Source organism: Leuciscus leuciscus (genome assembly GCF_965113295.1).
Source record: "Leuciscus leuciscus genome assembly, chromosome: 2".
Taxonomy (NCBI): Eukaryota; Metazoa; Chordata; class Actinopteri; order Cypriniformes; family Leuciscidae; genus Leuciscus; species Leuciscus leuciscus.
The window spans coordinates 50,307,844-50,327,015 of NC_138726.1; the positions used below are offsets into that span (position 1 = coordinate 50,307,844).

The following is a 19,172-nucleotide window of genomic DNA, read 5'->3' on the forward strand; positions in this document are numbered from 1 at the left end:
AGAAATTGTGCAATAGAAGCATCTTTTTTAAAATTGAATATTGCATTGTGAAACATTAAATATGCATTTCATAGCTATCCTGGTTCACTGCTTTGAGGAAGATTTGTCAGATTATGATCAGTTTGCATGTGTTTTATTCAAGTGTTGAACTTCTGAAAATTCTGTTTGTGCATTAATATTAATAAGATGTATGTTAGGTCAAGTTTTATTTCAGTGCAAAATTAGTTATTGTGTCTCTGTCCTTGGTGCTGAAATTACAAATCCGTGTCCCATACACTTCTGACTTTAATGATTTAAGGCCTTAACAAATGCACACAGCACTGGTTGTCATGGTTGAGATTTTAAAAAAAGAGAAACATGTTATTTTTCAATAATAATTTTAAAATGAATAAAAATGTGTTGTGTCTACTGCTACCTCACCCACAAAAATAACCACTGCATTAGGCCATTGTTTTCAGTGAAGAGACTCATTTCCTGTTTTTGTTCTTATGATACTGACAAAATAATCATTAACCACGTTTATATACATACAGATGCTAATCGTTGTTATGTGTACCTTATAGTTTAATATGCAGTAGGCAGTTTATCAAATGTCATACAGAATTTCTGGTCTGTTAATCGTTGTCTGTCTACAGTACATAAATAAGGCTTTTTTTTTTCTTTTCTTTTTTGCAATGGAAGGATAGTTGGGTTCTAACCTGTTGTGGTTTTGTTGCAGCGAAAAAAGACGTGTGAAAAAAGACGTGTGAAAAAAGACGTGTGAAAACAAACAGAAATGAAGGACAGGGGTCAGTCTCACTACACTACACAGTGGCATATGCTATACCAGCACTCAGATCTGACCCATCTGCCAACTTTGAAATGTAGCTTACAACCGCAATCATATTTCCTTTAACTTCAAAAAGCAATTCTTGAAAAAAATACATTCCTTAGCATTTATGAGATTCAGTTACATTGTAGGAAATGTGTCTGTGATTTTCAGTAAAGCTGTTTTAAAACACTCTAGTATGTATTGGGAAAAGGTACTTAATTTGTGAAAATAGCTTAATATCTGATCATATTTTTAATTATAGTCTTCCTTATTATTTCCACTTGGGGGGGGGGTTTGTGGCACCACCACCACATCAGTTGATTGGCTGCTGTCACAGAAGTGGTTTTCGCCGACTTCAAAACCCTTTTCAAATGACCAATCAGCTTTAAAGCTGTGTGAATAAATAAGACAGAAGTGTATACGCACCTCATTTGTTTGAAGCAGAGATTGAAGGACACATGGTATATGGACAGTCTACTGATCTGCCTCTATTATATACCTGGCGTGAAAGGGTTGTTTTGGGCTTATTCGTGTTTTGTTTTTGTTGTTTTTTTCCCAGGGGAATTTAAAACATGAGGATAATTTTGGAAGACAAGTGATCATGAGATATTATTTAATAATTTTGTTCTTCTCAACAATAGGTAAATATACTTGAATACTTTCCTATTCAACAGGACTCTATTTAATGTCTATTTATCAGAACTCAGTTAAATGTCAATTAAATGCACCTGCTTGATTTTGCAGTCTGCTCCTCTGATGTGTTCTCTAATGTGGATGTTGTTCAGGAAGATGTAAAAGTAGTTCGAGCTGGAGAGGATGTGAATCTTACTTGCAGCTTTTCAGCGCTTCTGCAGTCAACAACAGCATGGTTTAAACAGACGGCTGATGGAAGATTCATACAAATTGTGTCTTTATATTTAAATCAACAACCCTGGAATAAGGACTTTGAGAAAATTTGTCGTTTTAATGTTATCAGTGGAGATGATCATTTTAATCTGACCATTTTACAGACAAAGCCTTCAGACTCAGCAACATATTACTGTGTCGTCGCATCATATTTCAGCATTGGAATGGGTGCAGGCACTAGATTATTTTTCAAAGGTAAGTTTCACTGCTTGTTATTTTAGCTTTGTTTGATTTATGGCATTTTTTTTCTTACTATTTCTGTTCCTTTTATGTCACTTTTCAAGCTGGACACACAACTCTTCAGCAGTCTTTGATAGACACGCTTCATCCAGGGGATTCAGTGAATTTGCAGTGCAGCATCTTCAGTGAGAGTTGTGCTGGAGAACACAGCGTCTACTGGTTCAGACAAAGCTTGGGAGACTCTCAAGGAGTCCTTTACACCAAAGGAGAGAGAAATGGTCAGTGTAAGAACAGCAGTGAGTCTCAAACGCAGAGCTGTGTCTACAATCTCCTCAAGAGCAACATCAGTGACTCTGATACTGGGATTTACTACTGCGCTGTGGCCGCATGTGGAGAGATACTGTTTGGAAAAGGAACTCATCTCAATTTTAGAGGTAAGGTTTTTGGAGACATATTTAATTTTGGATTTTGGAACACTCAGGACTATTTAAATCATATATTGTGGGAAATAATACCAATGGACTGATCTGTTATCAGTAATATGAATTATGTCTTTTCAGAAAGTGATGTGAATAAAACCCTGCTTGTTCTTGGGATTTCAAACATCATATTTTTTACTTTAACTGTTTTTCTGGCCATAAGGCTATGCCAAAATCGCAATAAAGGTAAGGTTTCTTCTTAGCACACACCGATGACACATATACAGTATTTATAACACATTTATGAAAATACAACAATTGCCACTACAGAAATATTATATTTGATTCCCTTTTTAATTAAATGTTTTTCTTATTCACCCACAATCCACAAACCTCAAGAGAGTCAAGTAAGTTTCTAGTTTTATGTTTGAGATTCAAATCATATATTCAGGGTGCGATTTGCCGGGGGGGATGCGTGGGATTTCCCCCTTTCTGGTCAATGTATCCCTGCCTCTGCTTAATTATTTTTATCCCCGGTGGGGATAAATTTATCCCCCCCTCAAAGTGATCAGTGCTACTACACTAGTGGCGAGGCGGATCACAAAACTTATCACGGATCCGTGGTTTGATTAAAATCCTTTTTATTTTAAAATGCGCTACTTTGACTGGCTCCGCAGCCTCTCTGTAACCACCACTCTGCAGACTTGCTCAATGTCCCGCCCACGGCGCTATATGATTGGTTACACCTCACGAGTAATAGCCTATCAACACTTGCGAGACGGTTGCAGGTCTTTTTTTACGCTGCATATGCAGCATATTACTGAAGCGGGAATAAACATCACAATCTGATTATCTGTTTCTATGATGACAAGCAGAGTTAGTGCTGAGGTTGCACATACGGTGTTTTACTCAACTGAGGCTAAGCAAAGGTTTTTTGATTACTCACTCACTCTTGAGTGTCTGGCGTGAGTGATTTCAATGTTAAGTCAATGTAAAGACGCGTTTACGCGCGTCTAGAGGTCCTGCGGCGCGATGCGTGTCGCGCGGCGCGGTAGACGCGAAGCCCGAATGAGGCGAATTGACTTTGTCGGCCCGGCCCGACACATTAACTGTATGTTATGAGCCCGAGCCCAATTTAAACCCAGGGGTGGCGCCAGGGAAGTTGAGATGAAGCAAAGATGAAGTTGACGATCGCCATTTCCGTAGTGAATGCGCATATATGGAGAAATGCATGGATTACATCAGAGTGTTGCCTATTTCTTTTTGTTTTGAATTGTTTCGTTTAAAGACATTTCAAGCGTTCTTTAGATATATTTCTTAATATTCTCTTTGAGGCATACACTTAGTTTCGGTTAATTTATGATGAGATCCGCTTAAGTTATCGTGCAGTGCAAGTAACCGCGGCGGCGCCTCTGATTATAGCCTTTGTCTGCTATATTTGCTTCTTATTTATTAAATACACGCAATTCGTTGATGAAAAATGTATTAAAATTAAGATACAATTTATACAGAACGAAATTCACTTTAAAGAAAGGCTTTCTACAAAACAAAACTTAATGAAATAGTCAAAATCATGTCTAACCCACTCCAAGTCTCCCGATATATACTGCACATCCTATCTTACTCGTGCTGCTGTTCACTTTTCATAAATCAACATAGATGGAAAAAAATAACAATAATATTTTAACAAATATGAAACTAAATGAGCTTATTTAATGGCTACAACACATATAGTAGGCCTATACAGACACTCTATTTGTACAAATTGCTGCACATTCATTTACTGCTTCTGAATTTTGCACACATAAGTTGAAAGGCATTTGTTTGTGCATAGTAAAACATATCTGCAACATTTATCAAGTTCACGGATATTGTGCGTGCATTTATTAATTATTATCATAATGAATAATGCAACAAGGACAAATCATGTAAACTGCCTTGTTTGTTTATTCAGAATGAAATGGATCGCAAATGGATCTGAAAGAAGAAACGTAAAAAATAAATAAAATAAAATAAAAATAAAACGTGAAAAATTATGAACACAGAAAATGAACTTTGGATGAACTTTGGATGGCCTAGGAGGAGTAGCCCTAGTAGGCTACAACTCTAATTTAATTCAACAAGGTTTTAGAATATAGAATATTTTTTAAACAAAATAAATATTTTTAAAGATTATTATCCCGGGCCGGTGTGATGCGTGCGAGTGGAGGAGCATGACACGTGACGTGTTGCATTTTGTAACACAAGTGCTGGATCAAGGGCCCGGGTCGGGTCGGGTCAAATTCGGGCTCGGGCAGAGAATCTAAACTCTGATTTATCTGATCCTGTCCATTAGCTTTGATCCATGTACGGCTTTTCAGAATGTCACCAAGTACAAATATTTGTAATAGTATGTAATTTTTCAGCACGAAAACTCTTGTTAGCTAGCTGGGAACAATGAAAAGGGTCCAGAGCAGCAAATGCAGTGAATGAAGTTCTTGTTCTCATGATTTATTTTTATGAATAAAAATGTTTCAAAACATCCCCCCCTCTGTTTTTTTCACAAATCGCACCCTGCATATATTTATTCATTAGAATCATAAAGTAAGTCTTATCACATGTAAATGAGTCTATGCTAGTGGGTCTCCTTAAAATACTTTACTTTTATCCTCATTTTATGTGACAATGTCTCTGATGTTTGCATTATTGTAGGGTGAAGACATTCTGAGTTATGCAACTCACAATTCTTTCATGGCAAATGGACTCAAAGTAAAGATTACTCAAGAACACTCTCTGGTGACATACAGCATGTATAGTGAAAGAATGCCTATCATTGCAAAACAGAAGTAACAGTTTCCCATTCAAGCCTGGTTTATGAAGTACAACATGTTTGACTGTATATTTTCATTACTGCTTTGTAACCAGATTTGCAATAACTAATGCCACATCACAAGTCTTTTTTATATTATTCTCTAATTCCCTTGCCTTTTTATCAAGTTATTTGAGATTTACATATACTGTAGTTGGTTGCATGTACATATGGTCATTTACTGTATATAGAACAGAAGCCAGACCACATATTTTGTGTCTGTATATATATATACTTAACTTAAACTGTACTTCAATTATATTGCGTTTTTTATACTTGTATCTAAAAAAACATTTCTCAAAGCACATGCCACAAATTCCTTGTTTGTAGTACAAATGTAAGACATGATTTTTAGCTTACAAAGTAATTTTTCATAAATGGTGTTGTGCAGTGGTGTAGTCTAGTTTTTTGTAGTGAGTATACCGTAATCCCCCCTCCCCGAACTTTTATTTTGGTGGGTTGTACACATATGAGTTTCTGTGTGTTTTAATGAACTGTTATTATTATTATTATTATTATTAGGCCTACTTGAAGTATACTCTACTGTGCAATAGTAATATATTTCTTTTATAATTTCTTCAAGTTATACCGAACTTTTATTTTGACAGGTTGTCGTAAAGACATTACAGTTTCTGTGTGTATATGAAACAAATGAATGACGATAGTTTTATTAAATGGTGAAATTCTCGTGAAGTGACTTTCATAGCAGCTCTGCGATGAAGTGCACATATGTATCCTACATCATGTCTCAATACAGTGAAACCCTGAAAACACCACGAGCGTGAGTCACGCGTGCGTGCGTGTGTGTGTGTGTGTGTGTGTGTGTGTGGGGCACACATTGAGCGCTCATTCCCAGAGACGCGTAGAACAATTGCAGTCTCTTTTAACTTTAATATTCACAGACACTAGTCCATATCGAGATTTGATTCATTGTACAGCCCTACTTTTGATTTATTCATTCAAAAATAGCCAAATTCCGTGACTGGATTCCGCGATTCTATCCGTGTCGCTTCGCAAACACAGACGGGGTGAATTTATGAATGAAAGTGTGAAAGTTCTGACACAAAACGAAGTCGTTACATATCCTCACGCTTTTTTTAAGTGGGTATACGGAAATCCTTGGCCTTTTCTAGTGGGTATACGGCGTATACCTGCGTATCACGTAGACTACACCACTGGTGTTGTGTAAAACAATTGATCTGTGATATCTACATACATGTAGATTTAATGTTCCCCCCAAAATGTAACAATGTAAAAAAAGTCATGGCTTCATGTCACCGGTGCGGGCCGGGGCGGACTCGGATGACCAGCCACCCCTGACTTAGACACCACCGTGGGGAGCCAACACCACAGGTCCGCAACAGATGGACAACGCAGACAAGAGAAAATTTCAAAGGAATAACAATCTTTATTGAACACAATTTATCAATAAGCACAAGCGTGATAGACTTCAGTGTCCTCTAGGTCTTCTTCAGCTACGGGTAGGTACTGATCGAACGTCGCAGTTTCGCCCTGACGGCGACTTCGCCAATGATACGGCTCACTTCAGGACTCAGACGGTGGGTAGGAAGGTAAGGATTCTTCTCAGTACAGGATACTTGTGTCAGTACACGTGAGTTGAGACAGTGGCTTAAGCTTACTTCACCAGCGATGCTGCATACTTCCAGGACTCAGACGGTGAGTAGACAGGTAAGGGTTCTTCGCAGTACAGAATACTTTCGTCGGGGCACATTAGAGAGAGAGTGATTTGAAAGCTTACTTCCTCAGCGATGCTGCATACTTCAGGACTCAGGCGGTGAGTATGAAGGTAGGGATTCTTCTCAGTAATAAACACTTTCGTCGGGGCACATTAGTGAGAGAGTAAGTTAATGGGCGGCTTCGCCAGCAATGCTGTATATCTTCGGAGTTCAGACAGTAAGTCCGAAGGTAAGGATTTTTCCACAGCAATATGTTCCTTCCTAGAGCTCACAAACAGAGAGTGGATTAAGAGGAGGTTTCAGCGAGGCATTATAGTACTCAGAGCTCAGACGGCCCGAGAGAGGATAACGCAAGATACTTCACCAGCTCAGCTGTATCACTCTGGGATTCTAATGGAGAGCAGGTATCATAACTTTTCACAAACGTGTAAGCAGGGGGTCGGGGCAGCTTCTCAGCAAAAGCACACCGCACTCGTGTTCACTTCAAATGCACAGCAATGAATCAATGTGTATCAATAAGGCAAAAGCACTGCAATTTGCTCACACGATAGGGCTGATCAGAGGTCTCAATCCATTCATTACACTCCCGTGGGGGATATTCAATCCTCAGTTCCTCTTCAGCACACTCTGAAACACATAGCTTCCCCAACAGTCAGATTTACATTCACTGCATCCTCTTCAAGTTTTTCGAATGTTTGCAAGATGAAATCAATTCACTTATCTTTCTCTCTCCCTTCACAGCGCAGATCCAATCGATAAATCAGTCCAGCAGATTCCCACAGACGAACTCTGATCCAGCAGACTTCAATGGGCGGCTTTCACCCCAACGAGACTTCACCACAGCCGATTACAACTCCCAATGCGGACAACTTCAACAGGGAACCTTTTCCATGGAGACTTCAACAGGAGACCTTCACACCCAGACAACTTCCCAGAGCAAGCTTGTGCCCAAAACTACTCCGAGAAAACCAGCTGCGCCCAGAAACTTCTTCTCTAATATTAATGGCTGGTCGCAACCAACTTTTTAAGGTGCATACCGCCACCTACTGTACCGGAGTGTGTAATTCAAGGTTTTAGTACTTCAGGTTACAAATTCAGTGCACCCATTTAAAAAAAAAATAAAAAAAATAAAAAAAAAATTTTTAAACCTATATGTTATGGTCTAATCCTGTAGATTTGAGAAAGTTAAAGAGAGCTTTGCAACACTCCCATGTTTCCTCACTCATCCCCAGTATCCCTTCTAAATTCCATCCCCGTCCTAATTCACATATCTTATCACGTAAGATGTTCCTCTCAAAATCATATTTACTACACTTCATGATACATGCTCTACATTTTCAGGAACATTACATACCTCACATTTATCAGACACACATTTATCAGACACACATTTTGCCATTAAATACAGCGTTGATTTTAACCCAGGATGTCCAAACCTTAATCTTGAAAAAATCACTTCACCTTAATAGATTTCTGAATGCTGTAATAGTGTCTCCCTTTAGTGTCGGTGTCCCACTTCTTCTGCCATTCGTCACTCACTGCTTTTCTAATTAATGATTTAGCCTCTCCTTTTCCAAAGGGAACTTTCATTATTTCATCATCTTTTAATTTTAATGCTGTCTTTGCAATCTCATCTGCTTTTTCATTTCCCTCAACACCAACATGAGCCGGGACCCAAACAAATTGTAAATCACCTCCAGTTATTTGTATTCTCAGCATTATTGTATTTCAATCAATAAATCATCTCTTAAGGTCTTTTTGGAATTCAAACTAAACAGGGCAGCAGTGGAGTCTGAACAAATGACAACTCTCTCTGGCCTCACCTCTTCTATCCACTGTAAACCTAAAATAATAGCAACCATTTCTGCTGTATATACAGATAATTTATCATTCATTCTTTTACAAATACCTACATCAAACTCAGGTATGTATACTCCTGATCCTACATGTTCAGTCCCTGGATCTTTTGATCCGTCAGTAAATATTAACATATAATTATAATAATTCCTCTTCACATAATCTCGAACCAAATATCCTATATTATTCACATTACTTTCATTCCATTCTTTCTTCTTCTCTAGAAGTTTCAGGTCCACATTGGGCACAGGAAATATCCACGGAGGAACATTACCCCATACAGTAGTTGGTCCATATTCTATGCTATTTAATCCATATTATTCTGCTACTGTATTAATATTCCAACCAAATCCTTTACCTTTCAGATGTTGTGTATATTCCCAACAATCACACAGAACATTTGCGCCCAGAAAATTCTCTGAATGGCCCTTTTATCTTTGGCTTGTGAAGCAGGAAGCCTGTGTGAACGCCGCTCCGCTCTCTCTCGCACCTGCAGAACCGGAGTGGGATGTGTCGCACACAAATCGTTCCCTCGGGAAACTCGTGACTCGTCAAGAGGGTTCCGCTCGCTGAGCGTTTTCGTCACCCGTGACATTCACGTTTCTGTTGTGCAAGTAAATAACTAAAACAAAGTTTGCTTTATCCATTATTGTTTCAGTATATTGCTGTATGTCCCTTTTTATACTTAATGCATCTTCAGTGTCAGTGACAATGTAACACTAGCCTGGGTTTCCCCATGCTGCCTTGTGCGCAACGCGATTTTATTCACGCTGCTAGGCAGCCTGGATTCCATGGACTAGATTTTCGCCTCAGCGAGGGGACCAATCACAGAACGGGGAGGGAGCAGCAAGACGATGACGACGTCTATGCGACACACCGAAGCAGTTTGTTTATATCTATGGATCTAACATGGCATCAGACGCGAAGTTACCTTTCGATGCAGCCTTAGATAGTGTTCTAAGTAGTTTAGAACGCAAGTTTATTTCGTCTTCTTCCTCGTCGAATTTCTCTCGCTCTACATACGTCATCTGGTATAATTGAAGCGATTGGCTATGAGCTACGTACAGGCGCATTTGATTGACATTCGTAGCGTCCAATAAACGGCTCTGGGCATACGTAAACCACGCCTCAAATACGAGAAAATGAACATGTGGTTCCCAGACCACGTCTCAATGAGAAAGAGGTCTGACGTTAGCCAGGCTAATGTAACACAGTTATCCAAACAGATTTAAACATTCCACTAAAACATTAAAATAAAACACAAACTGACATTAAAACTACTTATGTGTTCTCTATTGATTGCATAACATAATGGTATATTTAATTATTTTATATTTTATTTATTTTAAAATGCAAAAAAAATAAAATAAATGGTAACACTTTATAATAATGGTCCGTCATTAATAAGTAACTATGCAGGAAGTAATGAAGGACTAATGAGTAGTTCTGCATTAACACTTCAGCTACTACTATTAACTAATTAAGAAACAAGCTTAACTAATCAGTAAGTAATATAAAATTTAGGAGATTATTCCTTATTAGGTAATCAATAATTACTTAATGAGATTAGCTTAATTAATAACTATTAACTAACTGACAAATTATAAAGAACATTATCGTGTGTCTGAGACGTAATCAGTCATCATTTTTACTATGAAAAAAGTCATAAAATATCACTATTTACTCAAGTGTTACCTAGTCACTATGCAGGAACTACTAGTGATCTGGACCATTATTTTAAAGTGAAAAACATGTTTTAATCATGTTTATAAATCCTTTAATATTTACATTTGAGTAGCGCTCGCTGTTATGGTAAGGGGCGTGACTTTCCAGAACATGCGCTAAGCGGTGCCAATCACAACACACTGGGCCAGCTAACCAATCACAGCACATTTTGTAATTTGGAAGGAGGGGCTTCATCGAAACAGGAACTAAAGACTGGGAGGGAAGTGCTGTAATAATGTAAAATAAGTAAATGTTTTTTGAACAATCAAGCATGAAAGCATATTCTAGTACACCTCCAAAACAAAATCAAGACTTCGTAAAAGGGCATAATAAGACACGCCTTTGAACTTGATCATGCCCTGCCATCTGCCAACCCCTTGATTCAAAACATGAATTTAATAAAAAAAAAAAATAATAATAATAATAATTTAATGAAATTAATTTAATATATTTCTATATTTTTTATTTTTTATTAATTTAATATATTTATATATTGGACACTCACCATTGGTAGGCCTACTAAAACACTGACTTTTATATGAGGCCCTTAAAAGGATTGTATTCTGGTTGCATGCTTCTTTGAAACATCTTATTTCCTGCTTTTGTTCTGTGTCAAACCACTAAATGCATTTTTAGAGGCAATAAAAAACATATTAACCAGAGTTTTAGAGAGGCCATCTTTAGTTGCTAAAAACTGGATAACTAAGCAATAGTATTTATAATGCATTTCCTAATAAATGAAAGAGGTTTTTTGGAGCAATGGAAAGATGGTTGGGTTCGATTTTGTTTTAGACATTTTGATGTGGCGACAGTGTGTGAAGGCAGAAAAGTTAAGGTGAATGTGCACATGTGCCTCAGTTGACTGAAGCAGAGACAGATGGACACATGGTAAATACACTGTCTAGTGATCTACCCTTATTCTTGAGCGTGTGTGATGGTGTGGCTCATTCGTTTGCTTTTTCAGGGGAATTCAAAGCCTGAGGATAATTTTGGAAGACGACTGATCATGAGATATTACTTCATTCTTTTGCTTTCCTCAACAATATGTAAATATAACTAAATGTTTATGCTTTGTATAAACAACTCACACATTTAACACTTTATAACACATTTAACTCTAAAGCTATCTAATGTGTGCTTCCTTTTGCAGTCTGTACTTCTGAAGTGGATGTTGTTCAGCAAGATTTAAAAATAGTTCAGTCTGGAGAGGATGTGAACTTAACCTGCAACTTTTCAGAGTTTCTGGAATCAACAGCATGGTTTAAACAGACGGCTGAAGGAAAATCTTTAAAGATTGTGTCTTTAAACTTTAAACAACCCACTTGGAATAAGGACTTTGAGAAAATGAATCGTTTTAATGTTACTAAAGGAGATAAACATTTTACTCTGATCATTTTAAAGACAAAGCCTTCAGACTCAGCCACATATTACTGTGTAGTCGCATCAAACTGGAAGATTGGAATGGGTGCAGGCACTAGATTAGTTGTCAGAGGTATATTTTCTTGCTTATTATTTATGTTTTGTGGGGATTGTGTTGGACTACTTTTGGCCTTGCTTTTTCAAGTGTCCCTTTTATGACCCTTTGTCAAGATGCAGCCGTAGCACACACAACTCTTCAGCAGTCTTTGATAGACACGCTTCATCCAGGGGATTCAGTGAATTTGCAGTGCAGCATCTTCAGTGAGAGTTGTGCTGGAGAACACAGCGTCTATTGGTTCAGACAAAGCTTGGGAGACTCTCAAGGAGTCCTTTACACCAAAGGAGAGAGAAATGGTCAGTGTAAGAACAGCAGTGAGTCTCAAACGCAGAGCTGTGTCTACAATCTCCTCAAGAGCAACATCAGTGACTCTGATGCTGGGATTTACTACTGCGCTGTGGCCGCATGTGGAGAGATACTGTTTGGAAAAGGAACTCAACTCTATTTTAGAGGTAAGGTGAAATGCAAATGTCTGGTTTAAGATGTTGAGATATTTGGTTTGATCGTTCCTCTCTGGAAAAGCATTTCATTCATTGGAGTACATGATACCGAACTGATCTAATGAATGTAAAAAAAAAAAAAAAAAAAAAAAAAACATCTAAGCAAAAGATAGAAAATTTGTTTCATTTTATTGCCTTAGATGTGAATCCAACTCTTCTTGCTCTTGGAATTTCAAACATCATATTTTTGGCTCTTGTTGTTTTTCTGGGAATAAAACTATGCAGGGGTCAGAAAAAAGGTAAGATTTTCTGAATAGGATTAATTTATTATGGTAATGCAATATCAAATTTTGAATAACACAACTGCCATTTATAATGACAAGATGGTTTCTTCATTTCCCAAAGTGCCCACACCACAGGAGAATCAAGTACGTACACAATTATTTTCCATTTGAGATCTTTTTCAAAATTGTATCAATGTATCTGTTTTATCAATTTAATATTAGATAATACATTTTTCTGTCATGGTTTTTAAAAACGCATTATGCCACATTATGTGTAATTTTTCCTCTCATAATTGGAGATTATTTTTTCTCTTGATATTAGAATGAAGACAGCATGAATTACGCATCCATTAGTTTTGGTCAGAAACCTCTGAACACTAGAAGGACCAAATCAAAGGTCATTCAGGAGCAGTCTCTGTACGCTCACGTACAGCAGTAACATCCAGAGGTTTAGTGGAGCATTTCACTTCAACAAATATTTTCATCATGAGCTTACAACAACATATTTGAAGACAATACATTTAATTTGGTTGAATAATTTGGTCATTAATACTCTATTTAATGAGTTTATTGATTTTCTTCATGTTTTTATGTTTTGAAGTCTGTTTAATGAATTATTTTTTCATAATTTTTTTCAGCCTTGTTGCTGTTTTTAATGTGATCTACAATGCATGTCCTTTATTTCAAGCATTTAAGTGTCAGTCAATTGTTAAAATTTCTGAAAATGTAACTTTAAATATCAGTAGCTAACAATGTAAAAAAAAAGTAAATATGTAAATAAAAATATGGATTGCAAGATGATTGCTGTTGGTGGCCATATTTGAATGCATTGTATATGTTAAAGTGTTATTTTGGCTTTACTGTTATATAGCTATATTAATTTGTAAGGCATAGTAAGGATAATGATAATTGTAAAAGAGAAGTACTGTGTTTGTATGCTCATTTATATTTTTTGTTAATGAATTAATGAATGTATGTTGTTAAACTCTGTTCATTTTGAGCAACTTTTGAATTTCCGTTTTACAGTTTCCTTACGAATCACTTTTGTGAAGTAGGCTATGCTTCATTTGCATTACTAAATTAATAACCTGTTTATATGCATTTGATCAAATGTGGTTTTTTTTTGTTTTTTTATGATGTTTCATTGCATTGTTTTTCTTGTTAACTCAAATGATGGATTGTGGTGCATGTGTAGGGTATAGTTCCCTGGCAAAGTATTACTTAGCATTTAGTTAGTCTTTAACAAGAAAGACTCTTTCTTTCAAGAGGAACTTGCTGAATTCAACATGGTCTCTACTGCCACCTAGTGATTGTGGATCATTGGTATGAGATCTGATTCTGGGATGCGTTTCAAGGGGACATATCATGAAAATCTGACTTTTTCCGCATTTAAGTGCTACAATCGGGTCCCTGGTGCATCTACCGACCCAGAAAACGTGAAAAGTGACAACCCAGTAACTTTGTTTTGGTAAGCCTTTCTCTGCAAGCATGTAAAAAAATAAGCCGATCAGATTTTGCTCCACTTCTGATGTAGGAAGGGGATCTTATTATAATGTTACCACCCCTTAATCTGTACGTTTCCACCCACGGCACACCATTTGTTTTTCGCAAGCGACAACAGTGTAACCAGTTCTAACACAATGGCAAAAGTTTGAGCAAAGCAAGCAAACTGTTCTGTCGTTGGCTGCACAGACGAGCATTGAGAACTATTTGACCAAAAAATGTCACAGCTGTCTTATAAAGACCTCATGGAACTGTGTCAACTTGTGTAAAAGTTAAACATGACAGTACATCTGAGTCGATGATTTGAATCAATGCAACTCCACAACAACTTCATAAATGTATCCACTAACCATTCAGAAACGTCCAGGTGCGTCTAAAAGTTGCAACCTCTTCCTGAGTCTCTCCATAAGGCTGCAATTCGCTACTGGTTATTTCTGGGATTTTGGATGAGTGAGATTTTAGTGTTTTTTTATTGCCGGAGTATCCGAAGCTCATTTAAAGGATTGGCTCTCTTCTGAGCGGGGGCGGAGGAGCAGCAACTCATTTGTATTTAAAGGGACACACACACAGAAACTATGCGTTTTTGCTCAAACCCAAAAAGGAGCAAATTTGACAAGCTATAATAAATGATCTGAGGGGTATTTTGAGCTGAAAATACACAGACACATTCTGGAGACACTATAGATTTATATTACATCTTGTGAAAAGGGGCATAATATGTCACCTTTAAATCCAATTTTCCCTCTGTCTTGTTCACTCAGATGTACATCATTGCTTACGATGCACGAATGTGGACAAGTGTGTAACATATATGTTTGGTTCTGTTAAGTTCTATCATGACAACTCTCGGAAGATTGGTAAGGTAATAGAGATTGGCATGGTAATGGTTTGGCAATGTTATTGTATTGGGTCTTGGCGGAATAGATCTGCTACGCTGCTGCTTCTCCAGAGCAAGTACCGAGACTTGCTATTGCAAATACCTTCACAGACATTGCTGAGAGCATGTAAGACATGCTGCTGCTGCTGCACATGTAACAGACATGATTTAACCCCCCCCAAAAAGCAGGAGACAAGAGAAAAGGGCAGAGCCCTCTTCGACACAAACATCTAAACAGATCATTATTGTTACGAACTGCTCCGAGACACGAAAGTTGAGGATCCAAATGCAGTTTATTTAAAGTGTTATTCAGAATTGCAGTCAAAATCCAGGCAAAGGTCATACACAGGCAGGCAATCCAACAAACAGACAAATCCAGAGGGTGAGGCAAAAACAGGAAAAGGGCAGAGATCAAGAACCAGGAATAACAACAACAAAGGAAATGCTCAGAAATGCAGTGGAATAACGTACAAGACTTTGCAGGGAATAATGAGGTGAACCAGGCTTATATGGGGTGAACTAAACAATATAATGAGACACAGGTGAATGTGATAATCAGGGATGATGAGTCCGGGCAGTGAATTATGGGAAATGTAGTTTGAGTGAAGAAGATAGTCTGGTGTGGAGTGCCCTCTGGCGGCTCTCATGGGCACTCCAGCTTGTGACCGTTACAATTATACTGTAGTTGTACAGCCAATGCCAATAAAGCTGTTGTGCACAGCTGAAAACACTATTGATACACATTTGTAAAGCAACTTTTCACCCAACACAGTTGCACAGGGTAATGGGAGAAGTAGACAATGCAAGTATACATATGCTGTTGAGTGAGAAAACAAGCTGATGCATCGGCAGATTTGCATTTATCTTCACAATGATGACACAGACAGGAGACAGGAAGAGATAGGAAAAACACCCCCGAAACCACAGATCTATTGCCAAGACATATGTACTTTTTTTTTTTCCCCTCATGGGACCGCATGTTTTACTATCTATGCGTGCCTTGACTACGTTGCCGACCGGCTTTTATTTTTGTCATTTTTTTTAAACATGTAATCCCATTGAATGTGAATGCTTATTATACTTTGACCTTCTTATCCATAGCTTAGACAGCATTTACTCACAGAGATACAAACAATAGACCATTAGTTGCTGCATAGACACAACTGCATAGCGCTCCAACTTATGCTTAGTGTAATGACAGGTAATGACCAAAAGGTGTCAGTGTTCGACTGGCAATGATCTAGTGTTGTTATGGAGAGCCGAAGAAGAGACACGGGATGTTTAGAGTGGTTGTTCATGCTGAAAAAGCTAATAAACCGAACACAGAGAGAACTCACGAGTGATCGTCTTTAAAGTATTAATAGATGCCTGTTAAGGATATATACAGACATTACATGGTGTCAGAATAAGCTGTGTGTCGGTAACATTATAGAAGACATGGCGAAGTTTAGCCCACCGAGCGAGTTTAAGTTTGAGAGCCCAACCGAATGGCCAGAGTGGAAACAGAGATTTTGCCGCTATCGGTTAGCCACAAAGTTAAACAAAGATGATGGCGAGACTCAAGTAAGTTCGCTGATCTACGCGATGGGCAGTGAAGCTGAAAAGATATTCAGTTCATTTGAGTTTGCAGAGGAAGATGACAAGAAGAAATTTGAAGTGGTCATAAAAAAATTTGACGACTACTTTATTCCACGACGCAACATCATACACGAGCGCGCATGTTTCTACCAACGGAGTCAGCAATCCGGAGAAACGGCAGAAATGTACATTAGGACATTATATGAGTTAGCAGAGCACTGTCAATTCGGGACTACAAGAGATGAACACATAAGGGATCGTCTTGTGGTGGGAATAGCAGACAAGGAACTTTCACGTCAGTTCCAGCTCAAAGCAGACCTGACGCTGACTCAAGTGATTGAAAGTGTGCGTCAGACAGAGGCAATAACGCGGCAGGTTAATCTTCAAACCAATCGACCAGACGCTCAGCTGGACAATGTAAATGCTGTCAAAGGGAAGGTGGGACAGTATAGGAAAAAGTGTCAGCGACGTGAGAACAACAGCCATGGACCCAACACAAAAGAGGAGTGTGGGAGGTGCGGTAAGCCACAACATTCTGATGAAAGGCGTTGTCCTGCATTAAAAAGCAAGTGTAATAAGTGTCACAAAGGAGGACATTGGGAGCGCAAATGTCATTCTAAAGCAGTGAGAGAAGTCACAAGCGAACAGCCTGGACAGACATACTTCCTAGGAGCAGTGGATAAGGAAGATAATGTTGATACATGGACTGTAGGCTTACCTGTAAATAATGTGGTAGTAACCTTTAAAATTGATACAGGAGCCGACGCTACCATTATCGATAGAAATACATTTAAAAAGATGACTCCTAAAATAAAACTAGAACCTCCAGACACACATTTTGTTAGCCCAGGGGGCGATCTCAGCTGCATAGGCATGTTCCAGGGTACCACCAGCTATAAGGAGAGAAAGTACTCCCTAAAGGTGTATGTGACAGATGGAAAAAGCTGTTTACTGGGCCGCGATGAGGCAGTGGAAATGGGACTAGTGAAGAGAATGGATGAGGTTAGTGGTGTGTTTGGATCAAGCGGATTATTGAAAACAGAGCCAGTCAGAATAGCCCTGCGCGATGATGCCCAGCCATATGCAGTGCCGACAGCCAGGCGGATACCCCTGCCACTAGTACCACTGGTAAAAAAGGAACTGCAGCGCATGGAGGATGAGGGAATAATTGAGAAAGTAACACAGCCGACAGAGTGGTGCGCTGCTATGGTCCCGGTGCTGAAACCCAATAAGAAGGAGGTCCGCCTCTGTGCAGATCTCAGGAAGTTGAACAGAGCTGTGAAACGGGAGAAGTATGTCCTGCCCACAGTAGAGGAAATAATGCCAAAGCTAGCTGGTTCAAAAGTGTTTACGTCACTGGACGCAGCAAGTGGATTTTATCAGATCCCTCTACACGAGGAGAGCAGGATGCTCACCACTTTTATTACTCCGTTTGGGAGATATGCTTTCCGCCGTCTTCCTTTTGGAATAACAAGTGCTCCCGAAATTTTCCAGAGAAAAATGTCAGAAACTCTGGCTGGCCTGGAAGGGACAGAGATCTTTATGGATGATATTTTGATTCATGCAGAGACAGAGGAGCAACATGACCGACGACTGGCTGAGGTGTTAAAGGTCATTGAAGCAGCTGGACTCAAGTTAAACCAGGCAAAGTGTAAGTTCAAGCAGAGACAGGTTCGCTTTTTGGGTCATCTAATCGACGAGGCAGGTGTCAGGGCAGACCCAAATAAAGTCGCGGGGATAGGAAACTTTCCACAGCCACAAAATGCTACTGAGCTCAAAAGATTCTTAGGAATGGTTAATTATTTAGCCAAGTTCATTCCGGAGTTATCAACAGTGGCCCACCCACTGTACGAACTACTGAAAGGAGACAAGGAGTGGATGTGGGGACCTGCTCAGTGCGAGGCGTTCAGGAACCTAAAGACTGCACTAGCCACAGCTCCGGTACTTACCTCTACGATGCCAACAAGCCCACCATAGTGTCAGCAGACGCCAGCAGCTACGGGCTGGGCGGCGTTCTTCTCCAGCAGCACGGAGATAACTGGAAGCCCGTGGCTTACTGCTCAAGACGATTAAGTGACGCGGAGAAAAGGTATGCGCAAATCGAGAAGGAGTGCTTGGCTAGCGTGTGGTCCTGTGAACGGTTTGATAAATACCTCTATGGACTTGATGGCTTTAGACTGGTTACCGATCACAAACCATTGGTACCTCTCATGAACAGTAAAGACTTAGACTGTGTCCCAATCAGGTGCCAGAGGCTATTAATGAGATTAATGCGCTTCAATGCCATAGCTGAACATGCACCAGGCAAAACATTAGCAGTGGCGGATGCACTGTCTAGGAGCCCAGAGCCATGCTGTGGGGATGGGGTCTGTCATCTGGAGGTGGCAGCACACATCGAGGCTGTCATGAGTCAGGTCCCAGCCACACCTCACCGGATGGCAGAGCTAAGACAGCACACTGAAAATGATAGTCAGCTCCAGACGGTCATAGGCTTCATCCGGAAAGGATGGCCTGATTATGCTGCAAAGGTGCCTGAGGCAGTCAAAGACTTCTACCAAGTGAGAGGAGAA

At 39.1% G+C, this 19,172-nt stretch overlaps 2 protein-coding genes and 1 pseudogene across 3 annotated transcripts in view; all 3 read left to right on the forward strand.

Moving 5' to 3' along the window:
* LOC309488496 (secretory phospholipase A2 receptor-like) overlaps positions 1–19,172 on the forward strand; it is a 103,928-nt pseudogene that overhangs the window by 80,529 nt on the left and 4,227 nt on the right. The gene's annotated exons all lie outside the window — the stretch shown is intronic.
* Positions 1–19,172, forward strand: part of LOC309488163 (uncharacterized protein) — a 120,662-nt gene that overhangs the window by 23,076 nt on the left and 78,414 nt on the right. The gene's annotated exons all lie outside the window — the stretch shown is intronic.
* On the forward strand, positions 1,257–13,312 carry LOC309492923 (uncharacterized protein). The gene is made up of 12 exons (XM_082161962.1): positions 1,257–1,272; positions 1,371–1,452; positions 1,556–1,912; positions 2,002–2,331; positions 2,458–2,562; positions 11,279–11,331; positions 11,408–11,489; positions 11,594–11,935; positions 12,034–12,372; positions 12,561–12,659; positions 12,766–12,788; positions 12,967–13,312. Exons 1-12 carry the CDS (start codon positions 1,270–1,272, stop codon positions 13,081–13,083), a joined length of 1,932 nt encoding a protein of 643 aa, XP_082018088.1. The 5' UTR covers positions 1,257–1,269; the 3' UTR covers positions 13,084–13,312.

What these genes read in the sequence shown, in the direction of transcription:
- LOC309492923 (XM_082161962.1), top strand. An exon ending in TTTGCTTTCCTCAACAATAT is followed by an intron (nt 11,490 to 11,593) that starts GTAAATATAACT and finishes TTCCTTTTGCAG; the next exon opens with TCTGTACTTCTGAAGTGGAT. An exon ending in CACTAGATTAGTTGTCAGAG is followed by an intron (nt 11,936 to 12,033) that starts GTATATTTTCTT and finishes CCCTTTGTCAAG; the next exon opens with ATGCAGCCGTAGCACACACA.